This window comes from Centropristis striata, chromosome 10, assembly GCF_030273125.1.
Source record: "Centropristis striata isolate RG_2023a ecotype Rhode Island chromosome 10, C.striata_1.0, whole genome shotgun sequence".
Lineage (NCBI taxonomy): Eukaryota > Metazoa > Chordata > Actinopteri > Perciformes > Serranidae > Centropristis > Centropristis striata.
Window position 1 is genome coordinate 4094451 of NC_081526.1, and position 16553 is coordinate 4111003.

At 35.3% G+C, this 16553-nt stretch overlaps 1 protein-coding gene across 1 annotated transcript in view; it reads right to left on the reverse strand.

The window, feature by feature from the left end:
* Positions 1-16553, reverse strand: part of LOC131978699 (receptor tyrosine-protein kinase erbB-4-like) — a 643267-nt gene that overhangs the window by 182148 nt on the left and 444566 nt on the right. Inside the window, exons 6-8 of the mRNA XM_059342409.1 lie at positions 10397-10515; positions 6295-6436; positions 82-195 (exon numbers count right to left, since the gene is read on the reverse strand). Of these exons, the coding sequence (XP_059198392.1) occupies positions 82-195; positions 6295-6436; positions 10397-10515 (375 nt within the window). The remainder of the gene's footprint in view (positions 1-81; positions 196-6294; positions 6437-10396; positions 10516-16553) is intronic.

A 16553-nucleotide genomic window follows, 5' to 3' on the forward strand; every position in this document is an offset into this window, starting at 1 on the left:
TTCAGAGGTTTAACTTAAATTAATAAGGAATGAAATTGTGATAATTGATATATATTTTGAAAGGTCTGCTTGGTGGTTTACCTTTGGGGCAGATGTCTGTACAGGGGATGCACATCTTAATGCGGTTCTCCTCCACCTCCATCTTGTTGCTGGGGCACGCTCTCACACAGGAGCTGTGGTCCACCACAAAGTTATCTGAAAGACAATTCACCGTAAATGTCAAGTACAGACGGCTGCTGTTTGTCACACGGGAACATACGGTAGAAAAAGTGGCACTTAGTGAAGGCAATCACATAAAAATAGTGTTGAAAGTCACTTTCATTCACTCCGTCTGCTGGAAGCTCTCCTCACTGCACATTAAAGAGCTAAACCTTCATGTTTGGAGGCTTTAGCATGCCAATTTAAATATTTATGGAAACTAATGTTTAATTTAATTTTAATCAGTGTTAAATATTCACTAATCAGTGATAAAAAACATTAAAGTACAGTGTAAAACCCAATGTTGCTTGTTTGTTATCATAACATTATTTTTTTTTAAAACCCCAGCTGCCTATTATTAATTATATGGAAAATAATAATTTTTTTGGTGTTCTTTTGAAAGAAATTATGGGTTAAGGGTTAAAATTCTGAAAATTGTTAGTTAGTTTACTCACTGCACATTGAGTACAATAACACATATGTGTGTGTGTGTGTGTGTGTGTGTCACCATGCATCACAAACATATATATATATATCTACACACATACACAATATATATATATATATATATATATATATATATTACAGTACATTTTTGTTACAAACACAGTGCCAGTGCATTTTAATTAATTAATGTAATTTATTAATTAATGTATTAATTTATGAGTAATTTTTTTAAACTGTAAAAAAAAAAAAAAACACTGTTAAGTTTTTGATTTTTTGTATGTTTCATTGTTACTGAAACTGAATTAATCCATTTATCATTTTACGGTCTTTTACTGTTCTGGTTTAGCAGTTTTTCACCTAAAAAATCCACATTAATTTTTTACAGTGTCTACTGCATGGCTGAAAGTAACGTAGCCTTGAATGCCCCATTCCTTCCCTGCTGGTTGGCCTTTTCACTGATGTTGTGAACAGCGTGCAGCGTCCACAATTAGCTGTTGGCATGGTGAGTGGTTGGTGGTTAGCTGGCTAGTGGTCACACAACAAAGGAGTAATATCAAGACTAATAATGTTGCAAAACAGGAAGAGGAAAGATTCTGGGCATGCAGACTAAACCACTGGTGCTGTTATTCTGCAGAGATACACGGCACAATGCAAGAAATGATTCAAAGGGAAAAGATGTTACCCAGAAACCACAGAAAAGCTTTACAGGTAGTAAGTATTCAACAGCCAAGTGACTGGATCTATAATGGAGGCAGCCTTTTCAATAATCCCTTCTCTGCATGTTGTGGCCCATATTGACAAGTGTTACATCACACATGAGCCACCTTGTGCCACTGTTTAAGTGGGCTGTTTAACCCTTAATAGGACACTCATTGAAATACTTGCAAATTCCAAATTTCAACCCTAGAGAATATTGGAGGATATTACATACAGCCAGAATGTGTAAAAAAAACATACGAAAATAATATTTTGAGAAAAAAGTTTACGAGATTAAAGTGGCAAATCTACGAGAAAAAAATGTGCAGATTTATGAGATTTAAAGTGGTGAATCTGGGAGAAAAAAGTTGCTTTTTTCCCACTTTTTTCTCCTGCATCTGCAACTTTTTTCATGCAGATTTGCCACTTTAAATCTCTTAAATCTGCAACTTTTTTTCGTGTAGGTTTGCCACTTTAATCTAGTAAATTTGCAACTTTTTTCTCGAAATATTACCTGACTCTCACTACCAAATATAGTTCTTTGCCTGATAAAGGGTTAAAGGATGTGCAGTTAAATAAAACACAAACTTCAGTCATCCTCGACACCAAAATGGCACTGCATTTCCTGTAGCCGTTTATACTTGCAGCACTGATTTTATGATCAGATTTATAGGTGCAGAATCACTAAAATGCCCAATTAGGACAGACGGGAATAAAACTTGTGTTTGCCAAAATGGCATGTTCTGCAAAAGACAGTGGCCAACCCTCAGCCCAGCAGCTTGTGGTCAACATGAACACAGAGCCATCGGTGTTTGAACTACTTTATTCAGTTCCCTTCTGTCTCCTTGAATGATATACAGGCGAGGGACAAGCTAAAGAAGAAAAACACACTATGATAGTCACCAGATCTCACCCCGAATCAACCACAGGAGATTTAGGGTGAATGTGTTTTGCCCGCAATCCCTTTAGGAAGAAATGTGTTTCTATTCCTCCTCAAGAGATTCCCACTTTATGATGCTATTTACCCTTTATAACCCTCAGAACCAAAAACACAAACCTTATGGCTACAAAAGCAAAAAAATATTGTCAGATTTTCAAATTTCCGATGATCCTTCAGGAAAAAATAAGCAAATCTAAGCTAAAAAATATTGATATTTCATCAAAATCATTATATTTTACATGTCTCATTTAACAAAATTAACCATTTGCAAAAAACAGATCCTGTTAAAATAAAGTAAAAATAAATAAATAAATGCAATGAACGTGACAAAAATTCAGCAAAACTTGGACAGAACTGCAGGCTGTTTACACAGACCAGAGATGAAAGGCCAAGAATAGGATAGAATAGGATGTAAAACATGGGTCTCAAACTCACGGCCCACAGGCCAGTTGCGGCCCTCGTGACGATATTTTGTGGCCCCCACCTTGATATGAAAGTTTAATGTGAGTTTTATATGAATGGCACTTTACCATGTTGTGTGTGGAAGGTCCCTTTACTTACTTTTTTGGTAATTTTGTGTCTTTTTTTTGTCATTTTGTGTCTCTTTTTAAGTAATTTAGTGTTTTTTCAGTAATTTTGTGTCTTTTTTGTCATTTTGTGTCTTTTTTTAGTAATTTTGTGTCTTTTTTTTTGGTCATTTTGTGTCTTTTTTTCTGTAATTTCATGTCTTTTTTTTAGTCATTTTGTGTGTTTTTTTGGCCTTGTTTGATCTTTTTTGTGATTTTGTCTTTTTTTGGTCATTTTGTGTCTTATTTTTATTTATTTTGTGTCTTTTTTTGGTCATTTTGATACTGCCTCCAGCGGCCCCCAGGTAATTAGAGTTTGAGACCCCTGATAAAAAGCCTCCATTTATTGCAGTAGCGGTAACACTTGAGAGAACTTGGAAAAACGTTGTATATATAGATTCCATATTTAGAACTTAAAGAGGCTTCGACCTGCTGTTCCTATCCATCTTCCATTCATCAAAATAAACCATTTCTTTCCTCTCCTATACTCTTCACTCTGTCCATGGATCTCCAAACAATAAGACCCACTTTAAAGATTCTAACCCTGACCATAAAACCACCTCTCATCCCTTAACCCATAAGAACCCTGTGTAACAAACACTTGAAACCTTTTATAATCTCCCATATTCAGCTTTATGCTTCACATTAACTCATTAAATCCCTAAGCAAGACTTCTCCAACATGTGGGTGTGTCTAGCTACTTTTTTCACATTTCTGTTTCCAGTTTCTAAAAGCTTATTTTTTGTTACTAGGCTAAGTTTGAACCCATTTAACAATTCTAATCCATTAACATGGTGTCTTGTATTGCATTTAACTTGTTCTGACCATATTTCCTGAACAAATTAATGTCACAATTTTGATTTATGCTATGGAGATGCAAAGAAAAAGGCAAATGGTTATTTATTTTTATTTATTATTGATTTATTATTATTATTATTATTATTTTGTTACTTAAAGCCAAATCTGAAAAATAATTTAGATTAATGTTGTGGAGATGCAAAGAAAAAGGCAAATTTGTGTTTCGGTAAGCAGAAAATGTGTGTTTTTTTATTTTAAAATAAGAAATATCATAAACATAAATACCATAAACGCCCATTGTAATGTATATGTCACATTTCAGATCTTTGACATTTAGAGGTAGTATTTTTTAAACACATCATAAATGTGTTCTATGTGGTCCACCCAGTCTGTGGTAGTTTAGTGTTTTTTCAGTCATTTTGTGTCTTTTAAAAAAAATAATTTTGTGTCTTTTCTGGTCATTTTGTGTCTTTTTTAAAGTAAAAAGTGTTTTTTCAATCATAAAAAGCAGAAAATGTGTATTTTTTTATTTTAAAATAAGAAATATCATAAACATAAATACCAAAAACGCCCAATTTAACATATATGTCACATCTCAGATCTTTGACATTTAGAGGTAGTATAAAAAAAACCCATCATAAATGTGTTATAAAAGTGGTCCACCTGGTCTGTGGTAGTTTAGTGTCATTTTGTGTCTTTTTTTGTCATTTTGTGTCTTTTTTTTCAGCATTTTGTGTCTTTTTTTGGTCATTTTGTGTCTTTTTTTAAAGTAAAAAGTGTTTTTCCAATCATAAAAAGCAGAAAATAATGTGTGTTTTTTTATTTTAAAATAAGAAATATCATAAACATAAATAACAAAAACGCCCATTGTAACAAATATATGTCACATCCCAGATCTTTGACATTTAGGGGTAGTATTTTTTTTAAAACATCATAAATGTGTTCTATGTGGTATATCCCCCATAATTTTCCTTTAAGGATAACTGGCTCTGGGTTCTTCTGGGTTAAGCATCCCTCTGCAGAAATAAAGACCTGCAACAATGTCCTGAGTTTGCAAAATGTCCCTATTTCCATGATCTAAAACTCAAATTAGTCCTCACAAAGATAGGCTTTCACCAGCTTTCTCTGGATATATTAAACAAGCTGTATTTACACTAGCAATATTTGCTCTGCTAGATGATCTACGAGCAACAATGAGAAGGTTATGAGAGGATTAAGAATGTAATTCAAGTGTCCCCGCTATCTATTTTATGGGTTTTCTGCACAGCAAAACTTGTGCAAACAAGGCCTTTGAAAAGCATAGCATTACTTTGCATGCATGTGTGTGTACGAGTTCATAAAAATGTATGTGAATGCATGTTATGATCTCTGGTAAGAGATAGTATTATACTGGCATTATGCAAATAGGAACAGAATGGATCATTTGCACAGATGTGCAATGATACATTTCAAGCATTTTAAGCATTGTAGTTGTTTTCTATAGCATGCTTCATGTATCAACTAATCAACATTTCCATAATCCCCAGAGACAGCAGTAATGGTGGCGTTCAGGGTCTCCTCTGAATTTGTAATTTCACTTTACCTCAGTGTCACACATGCATTAAAAGAGGATAAAATGTTTAGCCTTGGCATGAAAAACAAGCTGTATTCACTACGGTTAATGGAGAGATCATCTCTTTTTCTTTCTAAATAAACAAATAAATAGAGGGAATCAGCATTAACCATTTGTTTTAACCTTCTTCCTGGGCAAATAATCACTAGCTCATTATCTTTTTATTTACCTTAAAATCATTAAAATCATTTATTTAGCCATCAGTTGCAAGACTTATTTTTACTGCATAGTGCATTGAACAGTGTTTTCTCACAGCAACCACTGCACATTATTTTTTCTTACCAAGATAAAATATGTGTCTTTTGTCCTTTTTTTGGTGTTTTTTTGGTGTTTTTATGTCTTCCTTGGTCATTTTACGTCTTTTGTTTCTTTTTTGGTCATTTTATGTCTTTTTGTGTCTTTTTTTGGTCATTTTGGGTCTTTTTTGGTCATTTTGGGTCTTTTTTTGGTCTTTTTTTTTTTTTTTCTTTCTTTTTTTGTGTCTTTTTTTGGTCATGGTAAACCTTTTCTGCTTACAGAAACACACATTTGCCTTTTTTTTAATGTATATACATCACAGCTATATTTTTGTTACTTGTTTTATATTAATTTGTTCAGGAAATATGGTCAAAACAGGTTAAATGCAATACAGGACATTAACGGATTAGAATTGTTAAATGGGTTTAAATTTAGCCTGTTAACAAAAAATAAGCTTTTTGAAATTAGCTACTTTTTCACATTTCTGTTTCCAGTCACAGCCATATTTTGGAGAAGTCACTTCTTGTCACAGTCAAACAGTCTTTCTAAGGGACTTAATGAGTTAATGTGAAGCATAAAGCTTTATATGGGAGATCCTAGAACATTTTAAGTGTTTGTTACATGCATGTCACCATGGGTTCTTATGGGTTAAGGTTATTGTTCATTGGGATTAGTTTTGTTTTCGAATAGCAATGAAATGTTTATGACAAGTAATTCATGTAACTTGTTTAAGGTCATCCCAAGTATAGAAGTAAAGTAGGTGTATGTGTGTTGGTGTGTGTCCAGGTGGTCAGACTTACGAGGACATTTCTTGACACAGAAGGCTCCGTAGGTGTACTTGGCCCTGGGGTTGTGCTCCAGTTGGAAGGTGGTGGGGTTGTAGACGAAGGGCTGGGGGCACTGGGTCACACACGCCCCACTGTCATTGAAGTTGGTGCAAGCCTGCAAGCACACACACACACACAGCACACACACACTGGTGAAACAAGTATTTGGATTCTTTACTTTATTCAACGGGTCATTTCACCCAAATGCACTGCAAAAAAGCCAATTTGTATTTTTTGGCCTAAAACAGTGATTTAAGTTGGTAAAACTTGGAAATATAAATTATTGACATTTAGGGCAATAATGTAAGTTAGCACAACAAAGGAAGCCAGTTGTCTGCTCAAAAACAAGTTGGTGAGTTGTTGTTACTTATATCTTTAAGTTGGGGTTCAAAATAAGGGACAATAGTTCTGATAACTCTTATTTCTTTGTTGTGAAATTCGGTCATTAGCGAAAACTAGCGGCTAACTGATGCTAGCGGCTAACTGATGTTAGCGGCTAACAGATGCTAGCGGCTAACGGATGCTAGCGGCTAACTGATGCTAGCGGCTAACGGATGCTAGCGGCTAATGGATGCTAGCGGCGCTGCTTGTTACAGCTACAAGAGTAGCCATTAGCGTATCAATGCTAACTCAAAATTGTATAACTTAACAGAATATAATCAAACATAATGGGTTTTAACAATGTATAAAGAACGAAATCTGAATGAGAATTGATGAGAAAAAATGGTTAAATGTTACGGTAATGATAGAATTGTTTGCATTAAAATATGTGTATACTTTAATAAAATACATTTTGGTGATACCAGCTACCTTTGAGCATATTTAAGTGCTTGCCAAAGAAAAAAGTGTCTCTAAAAATGTCAGAAAATACCTTAATTTTATCAAATTCATCATAAATTCATATTAAACAGTGACTTTAGATTGTATATGTTACAAAGGGTCAAATAAAATATGTATTCAATGCTCTTAGATTTTTGCTATGAGCTGCACCATGTTCATGAGAAACACCCTAATGAAAAAAAGAAGAAACCAACATCATATTCTCTCACTTATCCCTGTGGTAATGAAGCAAGCATACAGTAGAAGACATGTAGGTGGATATGTATCTTTACTTTCTTACAGAGAACAAAACACTTGTTCTTCTTGTGCATAAAAACCATAAGAGACTGCAAACATTAATTTCCCTACACAAGCTTTGAAAAAAGATTTCCCTGCAGAGTGCCCAGAGGTGATATCATGCAATGGTGCAGACAGGGAATAATCTTCATGCAACCAATTAAATTACCATTGGGACAAAGTGGGATTTGCCTTTTCTGGCAGGTAACTAGGGCTAAAATTTGTCTTTGATCCATGAGAGAAATGTGGAGAAAGAGTGGAGGGTCTGACAAAAACTGTGTATTGACAAGACTCAGCCAAAGTTAAACCAGAATATTTCAGAAAACATAAAATAAAACATGCAAGACCATTTGCAATGGCCACCTTGCTCTGTCTCTACATGATAGTTAATGTAGTTTAAGCCTTGCGATAATGCTCCTTTATTGTTTTACGTCACGCATCATACACAACCAGGGGCTAAAACGCTAACAAAATGTCAAGTCAAGTCAAGTCAAAGTTTATTTATAGACATTTAAAAACATCCTCAGTTGACCAAAGTGCATTACAGTTATCAAAATACAAAAAAAATCATACGCAAATATAGTAATAAATAAAAACAATCAAAGCAATAAAGTTCTAAAAACAATAAAACAATAAAACAGTAATAAAAACTCAAAACAGAGTTAGAGTTAAAAAAGGAAATAAAAGAATAAAAAGTTTCTAGCAAAAACTATGAGATTTAAACATATCATATGATTATTTAAGCACTATATATCTACCAGAAAGGACAAGTTGGCTGTTAGCAAGCTAATGTTAGCTATGTGTTAGCAAGCTAATGTTAGCTATGTGTTAGCAAGCTAATGTTAGCTATGTGTTAGCAAGCTAAGTTGGTTAATACTGCATAACATTCTGAACTAGAAAATTTCCTCTGGGGAAATTCTGAAAGGGCCACGGGGGCTACTGCCGGTGTGTGTACACTATGATGAGATTCTTCAGAGATTTCAAACAATTAATACTAGTAACGTTATAATTAGGGGCACGGGGCAATCGCCCACTACTGTTATACTGTGGATTTCTTCTTCTTCCTCTTCCGGACGCAATTTCGTCCCGCTACTAGTCCTACAACTTGAAGAGTTGCAGGACAAATTATATATCAAAACGTGCGGTTTGATCGTGATTCGGTGTGCTATTACTTTTCTCTACAGAATACGAAAAACTGCCTTTTTCAGAAAAAGGGTCCTATGCTCCCCGGTATGTATTGCAACAGGGGAACATAGGACCCTTTTTTTTTCTAAAAAGGGGATGACCCTGTGCAATTTCACCACATAGCAGCTTTAAAACATGTTTCTGTTGTTTGCTAACAGACAGAATTGTCACGACGCTTCTTCATTCAACACAAAGTCATTGGAGAGAGATAGATGGTTTTCCCCTCCGGTGGGGGCGGGGCTTAAGTGTGCTCTGTCTCTATAGATGGACAGACTGTGTAAAAATCTGAAAATAGTGTCGAGAATGAGCTTAAACTGAATGAAACTAAATAGGTAACACACCAAAATAGATCCTTTTGATCCCAAACTAGATTTTTTTGTATACACCTTAACATACCCTAAAGAATTTGATCAGAGTCCAATTGGGTTTTTACTCTCTGAATTGGTTCAAAATGACTTATTGATTTACTCATTCTCGATTTTCACAATAAGATGAAGTGTCACTTAGAGGGAAAAACAGACAGTGACAAAGAGGCAGGCAGAGAGAGAATGGGTTAAATTAGTAACTATATTAGCTGTACACAATTGTAAGATATACCCACTTAATCAAGCATGTTTATCTAAATTAATGATGTGGAGATAATACATTATGTTTTAAGACAATCAATACATTTGTTAAGAGGCAATCATGACTTTGCTGTCAAATTTGGAGAGTAGTTCAAAATGACTTCTTGATTTATCCATTATTGCATTGATAAAATATGTGGGAATGGTGTGTCAAGAAAGAAAAAATTGAAAAAAAGAGCAAAGAGCAAGAAGTAGCCATTCCAAAGTCAAGCAGAGGAGCTCCATAAGTGATGGGCTCTGAATTACAAGCACAGAAACACGTTTAACATGCAGAGGGATGGAAATAAAACTGATGGAGCACACGGAGAAGAACCTGGATGAACAGCAGGCTGGTGAAGTCTGTGTATAACGATGACACGCATGTCAGGAAGAAATGGGGAAGTAAATGTCATTAAATGATATTTGCCATACAAGTGGCATTTAACACAAAAAGAAATGAGTCCGGAAAGACAAAATCCTTCTGCTGAAGTAGCTCGAATCAAAGGATTATAAAAGTCACCAACGTGTCAGGTTGGTGAAAAACAGGAAATGTAAAGTACAGAATGATCAGGAAATGTTTTTTAGGCTGATTGTGCGTGTGTGTGTGTGTGTGTGTGCTTTCAAAATAAAAGCACATGGATGTGTTAGCAGAATCCACCTTAAGAATTTGCAAAAAGACTGTCGAAATATGACGGAATAGTGGCATTAGAATGTATGATCAGGAAATGTTTTTTGGTCTGATTGTGTGTGTTTGTGTGTGTGTGTGTGTGTGTGTGTGTGCAAACACATATAGTTTTCAAAATAAAAGCACATGGATGTGTTAGCAGAGTGCACCTCAGAATTTGCAAAAAAAACTGTCGCAATATGACACCTTAAATAAAACATAGAAAAACTTGTATTCTCCTTTACAACAATTCATAATGTATGATCAGGAAATGTTTTTTGGTCTAATTGTGTGCGTGTGTCTGTGTGTGTGTGTGTGCAAACACATATAGCTTTCAAAATAAAAGCACATGGATGTGTTAGCAGAGTCCACCTCAGAATTTGCAAAATATGACGGAATAGTGGCATTAGAATGTATGATCAGGAAATGTTTTTTGGTCTGATGTGTTTGTGTGTGTGTGTGTGTGTGTGTGTGTGTGTGTTTGTGTGTGTGTGTGTTGACTTACAAAGCAGTCTGTGTCCTTTGGTCCATAGCAACCACCTGCACACTCACGATGGCAGCAGTCACTAACGTAGGGACCGAAGCATCGGCCGTCACACTGCTCGGCACACACCGTCTTAGTTACTGTGGAGCGACAGGTGGAGAAAAGACAGAATACATATATATCAGTAAACACAGAAACTATTACATATATGTTACACCACATGGTATGTAATCGTATTAATGCACCCTTAAGAGAAGGATAAACTTATTGCAAAGATATGTAAACAAAAAAGCATCCATGCACAACATGATACTTCCACTACTAGATACTGTATAACTACTGGAGGAGCAGTCTCACTGTCTAACATCTGCATTTCAATCACTAGGGTTGCACATCTCTCTGTGATAAACGATTCGATTCGACGTTGTGGCTGGGGAGAGGGACGTCTGCAATGACCTGCTTAACCTGCTGCCCCCGCGACCCGGCCCCGGATAAGCGGACAAGAATGGATTAATGGATGGATGATTCTATTTTATTGTGGGTCTGAACAACAAAAAGACCACAAACATCTTCCTACATTCATAATAAATTAAACGAAAGATCGTTCTAGAAGCTTTTTTTTTGTCATTTCCATTCAGTCCCACATGAGGCTGATCATTCCTGAGTGTACGTAGGTTTGATATGAGTGACATCATTTACTTTTTCCCTTAATCATAAACTAATAAAACATTGGCCAGTGATCAGCGGACACAATCATGTCCTGAGATATTAAATAATGAATTTATCACCAGGATAGTCTATATGCAGACTCAAATAATTGGCTAAGTCTGTGAGAAAATGACCCTACTTCTCATTTGACTTACGACCTCAGTAAACATTTTCTGAATGATTTTATGTGCTCGATTGCTAGATTAAAGTATTCTGCAACACAAAATATTGTTCATTAGGAAATTATGATAACTATTGTCATTATTTTGAGCAATCACATGTGTGCGTTTGTTTGTGTGTGTATTAAACTGTGTGAGGCTAAGTTCCAGTGAAGCCAAAGCATCGTCCATCATGTGTTGGTCTCCTCTGAGTGTCTATCTGGTCTGACAGAGACAGAGTGATGTCTGCCTGACTCTGAAGGGTTTGCGTCCCTTCATGGTGTCCGTCCCGTCTCAACACGCCTGTCATGGTCATATGGGCCGCCGTATGGCTGCCCGCCTCGCTGCTGACAGCCATATGTAAATGTACATGGGACTGTCATTCACTGATGAAGACAGCCTGGAGAAGATGAAGCTACAGTCAGCTGAGGGATCTATATGATAGTCAAGTATTGGTGATGGATAAAGTAGAGAACTTAGGGAACAGAAGCATCTATTTGCTGCTAAGTCCTGTCTGTGAAGATTATAAGGACATACTTTATTTAACTTAATATATTTCACTTTTATATGAATGGACAATATAGCCATAATGAGGCACAATTCATTGTTTTGTGTTAAAATCATATTTTTAAACATATTTTTGATTCACAATTTCATTACTGTAATGCCTTCAGATAAAAATGTCATGGTTTCCTCACACTTATATATAATAAATATTTAATAATCTGTATAAGAATAAATATACATTTGTTTGAAATGTATAATTTAACAGAATATAATCAAATATAATGGTTTTTGACAATGTATAAAGAACAAAATCCGAATGACAATTGATGAGAAAAAATGGTTAGATGTTATGGTAATGATAGAATTGTTTGCATTTAAAATGTGTATATTTTAATAAAATACATTTTGGTGATACCAGCTACCCCTGAGCATGTTTAAGTGCTTAACCAAGGGAAAAAAAAACCTTTCGTTGTTGGTGAATGTTGGTTATTGTGTCTTTTTAAAATAATTTTGTGTCTTTTTTTAAGTAATTTTGTGGGGTTTTTTTTGTAATTTTTGTGTATTTTTTTGGTATTTCTGTGTATTTTTTAAATACTTTTGTGTCTTCTCTGGTCATTTTGTGTCTTTTTTTTAAAGTAATTTAGTAAAAGTAATTTTTTTTGTGTAATTTTGTGTCTTTTTTGGTCAGTTTGTGTCTATTTTTGGTCATTTTGTGTCTTTTTTTTTTTTTTTTTACTAATTTTGTGTCTTTTTTTTGGTCATTTTGATACTGCCTCCAGCGGCCCCCAGGTCATCTGGGTTTGAAACCCCTGGTGTACAGTCTTCACGAACTGACCAGCCTATGTGTTGTCAGGGAAACGTAGATTGAACCCAGAGAATCTATATATATTGGTGATGTAAAAGTAAGTTTGTCACAGCATACATAGTAAGTTATTGTACTCATTTCTGGGAATAGAAACAATCTTTGTGTACAACATTACAAACCCAATGTGCATCTTCTCTATTCTACATGCACATCGTTTTCTGATGTGTGCTGTGTTTCCCTTTGGGCACTGCAGTGACGAGATACTATCACAGTGATGGATACAAGACACACACACACACACACACACACACACACACACACACCTCCTCCACCCTATGCTTACGCACCATCAGTGCGTTCCATTAACAGTGCCTGGGCTAAAATGAAATGGCCTACTTTACTCAAAAGACACTCTGTCAAACAAATGACCTTGCCAAGAAAGCGACGCAACACTGTTGATCAATTTGGCTTTAAACTTACACTTTAAGAAAAACACCAAAAAAAATAAAACAGGCTGGTGACAACAAATACAAAAGGAATCCATCTCATAAAATATGCCTGGGAGCTTCCATTGGACAGCAGCATCAGTCAGAGGAACCGCTGCTCTCAGCTCCATTTACATCAGCCACAATGTGCTTCTTCACATCTGGTTTCTACGAGAACTTCAGAAAGAAAAGATGGGACTTTTTTTTTGCAATGGAAACACTTTCTATACCTTGAATGTACGTCATGGGTCTCAAACTTGAGGCCCGCGGGGCAATTGCGGCCCTCGTGACGATATTTTGGATATTTTGTGGCCCCCACCTTGATATGAAAGTTTAATGTGAGTTTTATATGAATGGCAGTTTACCATGTTGTGTGTGGAAGGTCCCTTTAATTACTGTTTTGGTAATTTTGTGTCTTTTGGTAATTCTCTGTCTTTTTTTGGTAATTTTGTTTCTTTTTTAAGTAATTTAGTTTTTTTTCTCCGTCATTTTGTGTCTTTTTTCGTCATTTTGTGTCTTTTTGTGTCTTTTTTGTGTCATTTTGTGTCTTTTTTGTCATTTTGTGTCTCTTTTGTGTCATTTTGTGTCTTCTTTTTAATAATTGTCATTTTGTGCCTTTTTAAAGTAATTTAGTTTTTTCTGTCATTTTGTGTCTTTTTTGGTCAGTTTGTTTCTTTTTTAAGTAATTTCGTTTTTTTCTGTCATTTTGTGTCTCTTTTTGGGTCATTTTGTCTTTTTTGTGTCTTTTTTTTTAATAATGTTGTGTCTTCTTTGTCATTTTGTTTCTTTTTTGTGTCATTTTGTGTCTTTTTGGTCATTTTGGATTTTTTTTTTTTTTTGTCATTTTGATACTGCCTCCAGCAGTCCCCAGGTAATTTGAGTTTGAGACCCCTGATATACATATATTTCCCCCACATATTAAGGATATAAAGTGAAGTCAGAACTGTCAATTTTTCTATACATTAAAATCAGATGTCAGTATACGATATGGACTCTATTGGTTGCTCATTCAGTAGGGAAATAGCTGGTAAACTGGAAGGTTGCTGGTTCAAGTCCCCAGGGGCAGCGTGGTCTAATAGCTGGAGAGGGACCAAGGGACTGTGACCCCCAACTGCCCCCATCACTGACATCTCTCCATTAACGCTGTATAGATCCTGTTTGTGCATATGTGTGTGTGTGTTCTTGTCCTTCCTACATAGTGAGGACCAGAACACGTTTTTAACCAACAGAGTGAGGACATTTTTGCAAAGTGAGGACATTTCAGCCGGTCCTCACTTCTTTAAAGGCTTTTTTGAGAATTCAGACTTTGTTTTAAGGGTTAAAGGTTACATGATAATGATAATTAACTGAAACTGTATTGTGTGGTTACAAAACTAACTAAAATTATAGTGAAAATGTCCTTCGTTTTCGTCTCTGTCAACTTTTTTCATACATAATGAAGATGGATCAGACAAAGGAAATAAAGGCAAAATTTACTGTGACCTTTTTTAATCTCCCACCCAACAAATACCCCATTACAAAAAACTAAAACTTATAAAAACTAAACTAAAACATATAGCATTTAAAAATAAATAAATACTAAACTAAAACTAGCAAACTCACTCTAAAAACTCATTAAAACTAACTGGATATGAAAACAAAAAATCACAACAAAACTGTGTGTGTGTGTGTGTGTGTGCGTTTTACGTGCATATTTTGTGATGTTTTAAAATAACAGAGTTATAAAAATGTAATTTCCCCTTCAGGGAATAACAAAGGTGCTTTGTGTCTCTCTTTCTTTTTTTACAATGTAAATCAAATGCAGTGGTTAAAATAAATAAACAGTCTCCTTTTTGCAGACAGTTTGATTTCATATCAATTACGAGGGAGAAAAGATTTCACAGTGGGAGGGAAAAAAATATATTTCTGAATAAAAAATGTGAAGGCGGTTGGACAGACTGGTCTAAAGAGCTGGTTCTGTGGTCGGACACACTGGAGGAGGTGGTGGAGCGATGACCTGTCAACATGTTCCAGGTCATCCTGAAATACCAGATCATCTGCTACACAAAACCTTTATGGACCAAAAAAACAGCAGCAGGACGGAGAGATACAAAAGATCCTTCTCTGAGTGAGATAACACACTCATTGGAGTTACCCTCAGGGATAAATAAAGTCATTGTGAATTTGAATTGATTTGAATAGAGAAAAATATTTGAAATTACCAAAAAGTATGGAAAATGACCCCCAAAAATATGTAAATTTGCCCAAAAAATATGAGAAATTACCCCCCAAAGTTTGTAAAATTGCCAAAAAAGATGTTAGATAATTGTTAAAAAAGACAAAAAAATTACAAAAAAAAGACAAAAAATTACAAAAAAAAAGACACTGAATTACCAAAAAAGACACAAATTTTCATTTCAATTCATACATTTCAAAAAAGATGTAAGATTACCAAAAACAAGATCTAAAATAATCCCAAAAAAATATGTAAAATTACTCAAAAAATATATGTAAAATGATCCACAAAAATATGTCAAATTTAAAAAAGATGTTAGATTTTTATTAAAAAAGACAAAAAAATTTTAAAAAAAGACACTGAAATACCAAAAAAAGACACAAATTTCAATTTATACATTTCAAAAAAGATGTAAGATTACCAAAAACAAGATCTAAAATGATCCCAACAAAGATGTAAATTTTTTTTAAAAAGATGTAAAATCATCAAAAAACAAGCAGTGAACGGCTCCTCTCACACACCTTTTTTACAGTGCATTTCATCTAGATCTAGGAATAGTTCTGTACATTACAGGGTCAGAGTCGTCTGCTATTACATGTGAGTGATTTTCAGCAGCAGGTTGTCATTTATTTCTTGAGCGTCTTCATAATCTGGAGGTACCGACAGCCGAAGCTGCTGTTTATTGTTGATCTTGCTCAATAATTACCCATGAAAATGTCAGAAAAAGCATCTCTGAAGTCATCTCCCATTTGACATTTTTACACTTATTCATTCCATGTATTTCAGCACAATGAAATTAAAGGTTGCACGGTGAAAAAAAAGAGAAAGCAGAGAGATGAATCATGACATCCACGTACGGGTGAAGATGGCGAGATAGAGGCTGCAGACAGACGAGGCCGGGGCTTATGGGGGGGGGTCGGGGGGGGTCTGTGACGTGTCGTTAACAGGTCCTGGTCAAACAGTTCATTCCTCATTATCTTAATGAGATCGCCACCGCAGTACAAATAAGATGAGACACGCCAGGGTTGGGAGGCAGAGATGGAGTGGTTTACGGACAGAGTGATGGAAAGAAGGGAGGAGGAATCAAACTGGAACAGGGAGGAGAAACGCAAAGAGATATTTAATGGAGAGAGGGGGAAAATATGTGCGAGTGCTTTTTTGTGAATATGTACATGCTGTATTAATAAATAACTCATTTAAGGCGGGAAAGCATTACTGCATTTCTACCATTGCGGTAGAAAACCGTGGGAGATGTTGCGTTATTCTACCTTTAAAGCCGGAAAGCGGATACGTCGTTTTG